We start from the raw sequence: 12,500 nt of genomic DNA on the forward strand, positions 1-12,500 counted from the left end.
TGTGTATGTGTGTGTGTGTCTGTGAGTGTGTATGTGTATGTATGTGTGTGTATGTGTGTGTGTGAGTGTGTATGTGTATGTGTATGTGTGAATGTGTGTGTGTGTGTATATATGTTTTAATTTGTGTGTGTTTGTGTGTGTGTGAACACTCCCTGCCAGGCATCTCTCTCAAGCTGGCTAACTGCTAGCGGGGTAAGCGCATGTGGTGATTCCTTAAATTCAAGTTTTTTGGTTGAATCCCAAATGAATCCATGTGGCTTGACCAAAGAGGCCGAGTGGCAGGCACCTGTGCACCTCAAGTGCCTCCAAACAAACTGTGAGCCATGATGTCAGGGCAGATGTGCTTTTATCAATTAACCACAGGTAGTGACATCACTCAAGCCCCGCCTGTCAATAAGTGTTTCTTGCTACCATGTGACCTATCCTGTCCTAACAATTGCCATAATGATTTTGAGTAGTTTTCTGAAGAATGAAAATGTCTTCATCGTGCTCAAATGTTTTCAGTGATAAATACAAAAACTTTCTTCACAGACACTGAAACTTCATGGGGTAAGGTATCTGTTCAAAGTACTGTGGACTGTGTTATAATATGAAGAATGAGGATCTATCGGGAAATGTAGAGATCCTTGAAGGAAATTCAACAATATCTGCATTGAATACAAATTTCCACCTAGGAATATATTCAACATAAATCGGTGCCAAACATTCTGTGCACTAACAATCCATCATGAACAATTACCTTGAGGAAATGGATGTGATCCTCTGTGAGTGAAAGCTGCTCCAACTCAGCATCTCTCCTCTTCAGCTCAGCAATCTCCTCCTCCAGTCGCTTCAGGAGTCCTTCAGCCCGACTCACCTCAGCCTTCTCCTGATCTCTGATCAGCTCTTTCACCTCAGAGCGCCTTCTCTTAATGGAGCGGATCATCTCAGTAAAGATCCTCTCACTGTCCTCCACTGCTGTCTGTGCAGAGCTCTGTTAGGAGACACACAAAGAGGAGGGGGACAGAAGACACACAGAAGTAAGTGAAGGAGCAAACTCACTCGTGGCGTGACTGGCTCTTCTTGATCAAATGACCCAGGGCAAATCCTGCCAAACCATATTGGCCCTGGGACGGTCTGTATCATGTAGAGATGGCAGCATAACGGTGATAGCCAAATAACAAGTGATTGCTGAGCCAGCTGTTGACTTATGTGGTCAGTTCTCACCTTGAGAGTCTCCACAGCCTTCCTCAGCTCCTGCAGCTCCTTCTCTCTCTCCTGGATTCTCTGCTGGAATCTCCTCTGGGTCTGCCCCAACTGCCTCTGTGTAAAAATATTATCATAATTATTATCGGTGGATTGTTTGCAACATTGAGAATCAAAAATTACACATGACAACGGATCATTCATAAGCAAAAACCTTTAAATACATTTTAGTTTTTTCAAGAGATTTAATGACACATTGAAGTCGTTATCATCTTCAAGAGAAAATCAGGATGAAGCCATGAGCTAAGTTCAAGAGGAGCTCTGGTAAAAACGTATCAGGCTGGTTCAGAACCTGTAGAACCTGTTTTTACTCAACACTGGATCTTGCACCCGAGTCATTGCGGAAACAGCCAGACTTAACCCTTCAGGGACAGAGGCCTGTTTGACTTTTTTAGGAAGTCTCACATGCCTTGATGTTTTTGTATATTTCCCCTAACTAAAAGTATTGATGCACAAGTGGCATATATGATTATGTTATAGAAGATACCAGCAATAACAACATTAGGGTAAAAGGAATGTACAGTAGTAAAATAAAATTGTATTTAAATCAAATGTAAAATCACCCTTACGAAAACCTTCATTCAGAGCTGCTCAGAATTTGTACAAAAAAAAACATTGTAAAGATTTCGGACCAAGACTTGAACTCTGAACCTTGTAAACATAGGTGTTGGCTATACATACTGTATGTGAGTTTAGCATTCAGAAAGTGTGTATGGTTTCACTACTACATATTTATAATTTCAGAGTGACCTGTGCCTCTCTAAAACTTGTGTCCCTACAAATGCATATTGATGAGTTAGGTGTAAACAAACCTGGGACACCTCAGACAAAGTCTATGGCCATTACGTAATGGCCCTTGAACGTCTTTGTGGCCCACTCCCCCCACAGGTTTTCTCGCCACACCATGGCCCAAAAGAGATCACTGAATCACCAACCCCTTTTCATATGAATAGCTGTCATTCGCTAATGGGTGGGTACTTAGGAGCAGAAACCTCACTCAGAGAGTGAAATGTGTGTGGTAGGGTGGTGTCGTTACACCTACACTCCCTGCTTTTACTCTCAATCAGCCGAAATAGCGTCAGCCTAGTCATTGGTAGCCTCCACCTAGGTGTAAATAAAAGGACCAGACATTGTGTGCGTTCATTACGGTGTCTGTAACCACACCCCTTCTCCTGTTGAGGTGAATTCCTGATTAGCCGGCCCTGTACTCATAGCCTTCCTTCTGCTGCTCGCTTTGGGTATGTCCTTGTCCCTGCATGTTCAGTGAGGAACCGTACTTCGCCGCTGACTTCGCCGTTCCAGTTGTAAATGTTAAGCCTCATCTGCTTAACCAGTGAGACTCCGTGACCATGCTGAAGGGCTTGAGCACAAAGGTGCTGCTGTTTTGTTTGGCCAGATAATAGTTGTATGATCTAACATGTTCATGAGCTATACCACACTGTTGTTGTGCATGCCTGTCTGACTTATTTCTGTTGAGTTGGGTTTTCGTTTTCTTTGTTTGTCATTTTCTTCTGTCTTGGAACCGTGGCATTGTACTATCTCCCTGTCAAACTCTCCAAGGGTGTAATGCTTCTGTCTTGTGTGTTTTCTGTTTGCATGTGACTTTGGATAAGGCTGGTGGCGCTGTAGCTTGTCCTGGTGCATGTTTTTTATTTGTTCTGGTCTGTAGTTAATATCTATGAGTGATTGCTATTATTGTCTGACTGATTCATGCTTATGATTGACTGTTGGTATCTCCTGGTGCAATAATTGTTTTTGCTAGGCACCTACATAGGGTGTATCAAGCTGGTTAGTGTGCTGTGCTGTGGGTGTGCCGTGTTGTGCTGTGTGTGCAGTGTGCTGTGGGTTGCTTGCCGTGTAATAGTTCACCTTACAACCACTTCTTTGAGAGTGTGTGTGTGTGTGTGTGTGTGTGTGTGTGTGTGTGTGTGCACGTGTGAGCGGTGTGGATCCAAGAGCACGCCGTCTGCTAGTCTGCCTCCCTCAGGTAAGTCCTACTTAGCACTGCCTAGACTCTAGTCTAATAGTTTCCCTGTTTTAGTCTTACTGGCATAAATGATATCCAATAAATATATTTTTGTAGCTTGCTAACTTGTGAGTCTCGTTTGCAGGTTATTTCACAATCAACCTCTTTACTCCACTCTCCGTCCTTTCCCTCAGTTATTAATAAACATTCTTGAACTGGAATCCCGTCTGTCGCCTCGTGCATTCGAACCTGTTTTTGCCTTGGTGTATAAACTGAAATTAACAGTATAATAAACAGTATACTGAAAATTACTTTAAAGTATTCCCTGGGGCTTACTGATGTAAGTTTTCCCTGGGGTGGCGTAGTCGGACTATAACTTGGGGTATAACCATCTTCCCAGTGGCGATTCTAGAAAACTTTACATGGGGTGGCAGAAGGGTGGCAAGTTGAAATTCAAGGGTGGCATATCACACACACACACACACACACACACACACACACACACACACACACACACACACACACACACACACACACACACACACACACACACACACACACACACACACACACACACACACACACACACACACACACACACACACACACATACCTGGTGTCTATATGTATTTATTAATTAATTTTTTCCTTTACTCCTATCAAAATGAAACTTTACACAATGAAAGTACCCATGAAAAGTAAAATGTTTTGTATTACAAGTTTCTATTGAAATTAATTTGAATATGCACATGAGCTCCACACTTATTGAGTATGTCCATAGGCAGAAACACCATACATATGTATGACAAATACATCGGCCCAATCTTCATCCAATCATCCTACTGCCAATGGGAGATGGCAATGCTGCTTTTAGACTGGCCTCTAACCTGAAAACTGCCTGGCTTGGTACTACCTGCCAGGGGTATGGTGTTTCTGCCTATGCAATTAGGACATATTCGATAAGTGTGACGCTCATGTGCATATTCAAATTCATTTCAAGAGAAACTTGTAATACAAAAAGTTACTTTTCATGTATACTTTTACCATGTAAAGTTTTATTGTGGTAGGAGTAAAGGAAAACATTAAGCCTATTTGGGTGTATTTTGGGCATATTCGATTAGTGTATACGTAGCTCATTTGCATATTAAAATTCATTTTCAAAGAAACTTGTAATACAAAAAATGCTACTTTTCATGGGTACTTTCATTGTGTTAAGTTTTATTTTGATAGGAGTAAAGGAAAAAATGAAATTTTTGAGGGATTTTTGCCATGCATTATTAGCACACATCTCAGATTGATGAGAATTAAACATATTTCCTCAACTAGGATTTCTTAGGACTTTTAGTATGTTGTTCTGGACACCTCATAGAAATGATCTATGCTGAAATTTTTTTTTTTTTTACAATTAATTATATTTTTGGCTCCAAAATGGGTTACTTTGCCTGGCCTATAAGCTAACAGTGGTAACTTCAAGGCTATCTAGCACAAGCAAGCTGTATAGCGAGCTAGCTACTGTGTGCTACCGACTTTTGCAAGCTAGCAATTAAATAAACGATTGAAATTACAACGGAACTGTCTATCACATATGACCACCCATCACATTTTCTTGATTCACGATTCACTTCTTTCCTCACTGCAAGCCTACAGCAGGCTTGTCTCCAGTTTGTTTTTTGCTTCTCAAATGCTTTCAAAACCGTCTCTTTCTTCACTGAAATGGAGCGGAGATGGGCAACCACGGTGACAAGAGAGCAAAGCGGACTCATGGACTCCACCATTTTACAGGGGAGGGGGAACGTAAAGATTTTAGAACAAGTTACCAAAGAGATCAACAGCTTAAGTAGCAAAAATATAATACCATTCAATAAATGTATAGTATATTATAGGAGACACTTCTGACAACCTGGTTGGCAAGTGGGGTGGCAAGCAATTTTTTAGGGTGGCAGCTGCCACCCCGGTGGTTTCGCCACTGCATCTTCCCCTCTACTGCCCTCACTACATGTGCATGCTTTTTGTTCGATTCTCCTGACAAAGTGCTTATTTATTTTTTTGTTTCGAACTGTATATATTTTAAAAGTAAAGGGTTCATGGTTCATGTGGTCTCTAGGACAAAAACTCGCAGAGTTCTGACAACAAGAAAAAAATGTTCCACCGGTGGGAAAGTCCCTGAAGACTGGTGAGATAGTAGTGTTGTAGTTATAGTATTACATTCACAGTTAGTATGTATAAGAGCCCTCATAGAAATGTTTGACACATGTATGTACAGAACTGACCTGTTTGTCTGTCCATTCTGCTGCAACAGTGACTGTGTCATGGCCTTTATGTTCGTCCATCGTGCACAGATAGCAGATACAACTCTGATCGGTTCGACAAAATATTTCAAAAACCTTCTTATGATGAGAGCAGATCCTCTCCTGTAGCTGGCCTGTGGCATCAATCACTGAGTGTTTTCTTCCAGGGTTGACATCATTGTGAACTTTGAAGTGAGTTTCACAGTAAGACAACAGACAATCCAGACAGGACTTCACAGCCGTGAGTTTTCTCCCAGTGCAGAGGTCACACTCCACATCTCCAGGTCCAGCATTAGGGGGAGTAATAGAAGAAGCTTGGATTCTGGTCTTCCTAAATGTCTCCACCATTTCAGCAATCAGAGTATTTTTTTTTAGTCTAGGTCTGGGAGTGAAGGTGTCTTTGCACAGGGGGCAGCTGTAGACTCCTCTCTGATCCTCCTGATCCCAGCAGCCCTCAATGCACCTCATGCAGAAATTATGTCCACAGGGAATAGTCACTGGATCCTTCAGCAGATCTAGACAGACTGGACACATGAAGGAGTCCTCTTCTTTCTTTCTTTTCTTTGAAATAGCCTCTGCCATTTTGTTTGCTTTCTCTTACAAGCACATGCACACTAAGTGATACTTAAGTTTCGTTTTCACCAGAACGTGATGTGCTGAGGAGTGGCTTCCTGGAAGTCATTTTGATTCGGTCTTCCAAGTTCAAATGGAGGCGGGGAAATATGCGTGCGTGTGTTTGTGTGCGTATGTTTGCGTGTGTGTTACACCCCTGAAAAACAGGAAGAAATAATAAAAAGCTGATGTTTCCTTAGTGAGAACATTTACTTGAATGAATCATCAAACACAGAGTTTACAAACAAGCAACAAGTTGGCTGCAGTATAATACTGTAACGACCTGTGTGTGTTAATGTGTTCATGTTCATTGTGTTGTATGTGTGTCTGTGTCCTTGCTCTCTGTCAGCCGCGGCAGCTCATGTGCGGGGGGGGCTGGCAGAGTAGCCGAGGGTCGGGGACGGCTGGTTAAGAGAAATTGTTGTAACTTGTTGTGGAGCCTCTGTGCTCGCGGTTCTGTGAGAAGCAGACACTGTGCCTAACGTGTTCAGCCGGTGTTATAACCAGACATCCCAAGTCTCCCGGAAGTTCCGGGAGTCTCCCGCATATTGATAGCGACTCCCTGATGCCCGCAAATTACTTAAAATCTCCCGGAATCTAGAGCGAGCGAGCAAGACCGCGCACGCGAGACAGACGTGCTCCAAACCGCGTAAGCATCTGTGTAGCGCGCGCACGACAGAGAGGGACCTAGAGCAGTGCGAGTGTGTGCCTCATGAAGCATCCTGATTGGCCTGTTTCGGTAAGTCAACCAATCAATTTTCAGTGTGGGCGGGCTTTTATCTCTTCTCCAGAACCGAATTAATCAGTTCAGTGTATCTAGGAACAGGAGCACCATGGCAGAGGGAGAGTACCCCAAAAAACGAAAATCTAAGACACATTTTACAAGAGACCAGAGGTGTAAAGTAACGAATTACTTTTACTCACGTTACTGTAATTGAGTAGTTTTTTTGTGTACTTTGTAATTTTTAAGTAGTTTTTTAAATCGGTAATTTTACTTTTACTTAAGTAGATTTTGACTGAAGTATTGTACTTCGCTACATTGGAAATTACATCCGTTACTGAGTAAAAAAAAAAAAACATAGTTCAAGGCAGGAATCGCGCACCACAATGCTCACTGCAGTGGTGGATGCTGCATAGAGTGGATGATGGAGTCGATGCAAGGCACCAGTACGGTGCCGAGTCACGAGAGATAGATATGGAGGAAGATGATAGTGCGGAACTACCAACAAGCTGCGGACCACCAACAAGCTGAAGCACCGAACTTTCCGGCCAGTTGAAATTAAAGAAGATGAAAGAAAACCCGTGGCCACATCTCAGCAAGCAGTTTTGCCTTCCAACGTAAAAGACGGCAACAGCTATATGCTGTGTAAACTGTGGCCTAATCCGTCAGTCAGAACTTTCTGCTTATACAAATTCATCTTCAAATCTGCGCAAGCATGTATTGGTAAGTACAGTATTTGTCCCTTTCCATTAGTAGTTCAGACAGCGTTTTGTCATTTAGTTAACTTTGCTCCATTAAGCAAAATATGCGTTTCATGGCACTAGTAGGTAGTAGCCTAATTTTGGCTAGCACTTTGCAACCGACCTGAGTATGCTAACGTCGACAGCGGTCATCCAATAGACTAATAATACCATTCCTGTCTTCCATTCGTTTCAGGTCATAGAATTATTATGTTCAGTCTCTCATATTGTGTTAAAAACTGCAGATCAGTCATCAGCAATGAAATACACCACATAAACTGATATTAGGCTAATCATTTGGCTGCCTCCCATGCTTGAAACAGAACAATGTATATGCGCACACCATCGTTTTTCAGACAGTTGGACAAGTCAATGTGTATGTCGTTATCTGCAATTTATCACGATGTTTAGTCAGATATTGATAACGATAAGTGGTGGCTTTGCAACGTGCACGTCTTTCATGTTCATGCTAAGGGGGTCCCGGTTAGCAAGAATTGAGGATTATGATTGTGATGCATGTAGAAATAGAAAATAATGCTATAATTCTGTATACTGTAGGTCTGTCATCTCAAGTAGCTATTTATAGCTATTTCTGTGTTATGATGCACTCTTGAATCTTGATGGCAGCTCAATACTTAATTGTCAGAAATGTTGTTGTCATTCTACAGGTCTTAGTCTATGTCAGACAACACCTTGACCGGATGTTTGGAGGCTGGGAGCAAGTTGGACAAACATTCATCAGATGAAGATGATTTATTTTCCTCAATGAAGTCCAGAAGGTACAGGGGAGTTAGAAGGGTACCTAGCCTGTGTCTCAGTCAATATGGATCTGCTGAACGCCTTTCAGAATATCAAAAAACTGTCCCTGAAACTCAATACTGGCCTACCTGCCTCGGCCGCGTTGCGAGCGACTCTTCAGCTGTGCTGGATTGCTGTTCAATGCAAAGCTAGCCCGGATGAACTCTACTCATCTTGAAAATCAGCTGCTGCTCAAACTCAACAAGAAGTTGTAGACTAATGCTCTAAAGGTGGAACACAAGTAAAGTAACCAAAGTTTAAGTGGGGCAGCGGTATTTTAACTTTTTATTTTAGCTGTCATGTCTTGACATGTCTCCCAAAAGTTCTTAAATGTTGTGTTGACATGTTTAATGTTTGACATGTTTAATGTCATTGCACTTATTATTTCTAAAGATTCTCCTTTAATAAAAATAACTAGTTTTTGTATTGGATTTATGACCCTTGTCCTTTTGCACTATATAGGAGCGGCCCCCATCAAGTTGTTGAAAGTAACTAAGTAACTTTTACTTAAAGTACATTTTTAAATGAACTACTTTTTACTTTTACTTGAGTAGATTTTAATGGGTATTTTACTTGTACTTAAGTAAATTTCATCAAAGTAATTGTACTTTTACTTGAGTACAACATTTCAGTACTTTTTACACCTCTGCAAGAGACTATACAAAAGTGTACCCCTGTCTTAGAGAAGTAAAATCACAATGACAGTCTTGCTCGCTGTACAATCTGTAACAGTGATTTCAGCATTGCTCAAGGCAGGTTAAATGACTGTAAAATACATGTTGAGGTGAGTTCAACAAGTTTCATTTCATGTGCATATTATTCAGGCCGGCTAGTTGCCAGGGCTACATGAAAACAACAAACTCCTTAGACCTGTTTAAATTGGCAATGGAATAAAAATAAAAGCAGTTAACATAAATAGTATAAGCAGCATATAAATAGTAAAAGTAATCTACATATTTAAACATAATTAACAAAGAATTGCATAGGGCTATAGCCTATATAATGATACATGAAGGCGTGCATGTAAAACATTTATTTTTTTCGGGGGGGGGGGGGGGGGGGGGATCCTCCCTGAAATGACTTTTTGCAGGTTGGGATGTCTGTATAACGGTCAATAAAGTAATTGAAGTACTCAAACTCGTAGTGACTGACATAGCTACAATACATACCTCATTAACGTTACAACCACATTTCAATTCAATTCAATTCAATTTTATTTATATAGCGCCATAACAATACAATTGTCTCTAGGCGCTTTACAGAGCCCAGAGCCTGAAACCCCCTTAGTGCAAGCACAATGGCAACACGGGCAAGAAAAAACTCCCTGTTAGTCAGGAAGAAACCTTAAGCAGAACCACGGCACATAAGGGGGAACCCATCTGCTTGAGGTTGGCCGGGTGGAGATAGGAAGGGGGGAAGGGGGGAGGGTTGTGTGGCAGAAGGGGAAGGGAAACAACAGGTGTTGTACATAGCCTGCATTTGGTAGATGTACAAAATATATATACAGACATCCAGTGGTAAATACATGATACAGACAAGACCAGTTTAGTGGATATACACTGTGCTGATAGGGTTACTATTACAGGGGTAAGGGGAGTAGGAACAGAGAAACATGTCGATGGTGGCAATAATATATATTGTATATAAATGCTAGCATAGGGTATGAGGTAGAGTAAGTGTGCGGTGGGTGCAATTGGTCGAGGGTTTCTGCAGGTAGACCGGGTAGAGAGACTACAGCAGCGTCCCATGGCGAAGATAGTCTAGATTAGGAGAGAAAGAAAAAGAACAGAGTGAGTGGGTTATTATAGGCATTAGCAATGTGATAAGAAAGGAAAGGGAGAGAGAGAGAGAGAGAGGCTGCCTGGCTGGGTGTATGGGGATTTTATTTAGTATTTAGTTGGCTGGTGACAGTCGCAATACGCGCCGTGTGCTGTACCCGGGATCTTCCGCACTCCTTCAACGGTACAACAATACGGCTGTCTGTAGCCCAGTTATGTTGATTGTATTGCATGTGGTTTTTAGATGTGTTTAGCTATTTCTGGCATTTAGGCATTTAGTTTTGGTTTGGCATTTAGTTTGGTTTAGCATTAGTTATGTTTAGTTATGCTGCCATTTAGCAATTAGTTTGGTTTGGTACATATGGAGCTTTTAGTCGTAAGCTTTGTTAGGGTTGCAGGGTACAACATACGCTGTCTGTAGCCCAGTGATATACATTTTTTTTTTTCTTATGTGTTCAGTTATGTCTAGTTATGCTTGCTGACTGGCTGGCCCAGCAGGTGATGGGTTTGTTGACGCAATTACTTATGGCTATAGGATGCATTTAAGCTACAACCATATGCAGGGTTTCCCTGAGACATAATTCTCATTTTCTCTACCGCTGCCGGTAAAGAGCATGCAGCCATAACTGAATAGACTGTCACAAAACCCATAAAGTTACTGAAGGAACAAAATACAGACAGCCTTGTAAAATATGTCTACATCTCACAAAACCTATACAGGTTACTAAAGAAACAATACACAAATGACTGTATAAAATACACTGACATATGTGCATATGATATGAATTTGCAGTCATGGGTTGAACTCAGCTAACAAGATGGGGGGGGGGGGGGGGTTCATTCACACACACACGCTAGCAGTAAAACTAGGCGCCCACTTACTTAAATGTTTCATACACATTCTCCTGAAACTCGTATTAGAAAATAATAACAACACACTTAACAGTGTTAGAATATCAAAAAATATGCTGAAAAACGTGGAGAAATAACCATGAGAGTGATAGGGTGATGTTTTCTCAGTGAGAAAATGTACTCGCATGAGGAAATACTGCCATCTCCGCTGGATCCGTGGGTGGACACAAAAACAATCGATCTCAGGCAGGCAGATCTAGACTACTGTACAGATCACTGATAATACCATTATATCTCAGCCTGAATTATAACGAATGGAGTAAACAATGAATGAATTAAAGACGTTTTGCATTTGAACTCCTTTTAACACAATACAAGTTATTATTGGTTTTAAACAGAGCTCATTAACTGTTTCTCATGACCGTATAATTCTGTTAATTTTATCACACATGCTGTGTGATCCGCATACACTCCTATTCTGGAGCTGGCCACTAGGGGGAACTCAATCTCCTCGTTACTGTGTCTGAAAGAGTAAGCCGATTTGGAGCAGTCCAGGCTCCAGGACTGATCGTTGAATCCAAAGCCACATTCATGGCCGTGTCCTTGGTTGGTTGTCGTTCACTGGATTACTGAATTACAAAACCACTACACGAATCCGTGGTCATTTCATTTTTTGATGACCACTGTCACACTTATTATTTCTCTTTCTGTCCCTTCTTCCTGTGCCACATGGGCTTTTGGACTCCGACTGACAAAAAAATAGTTTTTAATTATGGTAATGAGCTTAATCAAATTAGCTACATTCATTGGGATGTGTCTGTGGTAGATGCAGTCTGAAATTATAGATGTTGAGGTGTGTTTGTGTGTTTTTGCTTCCACAAAGGATGACAATCAGCCAAACGGGAGAGATATGATGACACAGCAGTGACGAGCGGTGAGGTTCGTGGCTGGTGAGGCACAGAAACCGGAAGTGATTACGTCATTCCGGTCTCTAGTTGTTTAAAACATAGACATGTATACATACAAGTTTATTGTCTAATACCAGGACTTTTAAACGATCGTTTGAAAAAAAAATTGTGATAAGTTATACGGCTCAATACTCAACTGACTTGTTAACCGAACTTTTACAGTCATACGACTAAACTCACAACCGGAGACGGTTGTGACGGTGGTCAAACAGGGGACTGACGAACACTGCGATTTGCTTTGTTCTTAATTCCTGTATCATACAACAAACAAACAGTTGGCATAGGCAGCATTGCTGACAGGCATTAATCAAATAAAAGTAAACCAGTGCACAAACAATTCGAACAACCATGCACATATTATATTACACAACATATAACAACACATATTTCCCGCTATTGGAGCAAACATACCTGTATCATACACAAAACAACAGTTGGCATACGCAGCATCTGCACAAGTAAATAAAATGATGAAATACATCAGGTTCAGTATGGCAGCACGGTTAGCTAGCTAACGCTAGCCAACGCTAGC

General features: G+C 41.4%; 1 protein-coding gene across 1 annotated transcript in view; it reads right to left on the minus strand.

Annotated features, from left to right (window-relative positions):
* LOC116221187 (tripartite motif-containing protein 16-like) overlaps positions 1-6,223 on the minus strand; it is a 44,282-nt gene extending 38,059 nt beyond the window's left edge. The window contains exons 1-2 of the mRNA XM_031571127.2: positions 5,482-6,223; positions 1,207-1,302 (exon numbers count right to left, since the gene is read on the minus strand). Coding sequence (XP_031426987.2) covers positions 1,207-1,302; positions 5,482-6,081 — 696 coding nt within the window. The 5' untranslated portion in view covers positions 6,082-6,223. The remainder of the gene's footprint in view (positions 1-1,206; positions 1,303-5,481) is intronic.
* Between the last annotated feature and the right edge of the window lie 6,277 nt (positions 6,224-12,500).

This window comes from Clupea harengus, chromosome 7 (assembly GCF_900700415.2).
Source record: "Clupea harengus chromosome 7, Ch_v2.0.2, whole genome shotgun sequence".
NCBI lineage: Eukaryota > Metazoa > Chordata > Actinopteri > Clupeiformes > Clupeidae > Clupea > Clupea harengus.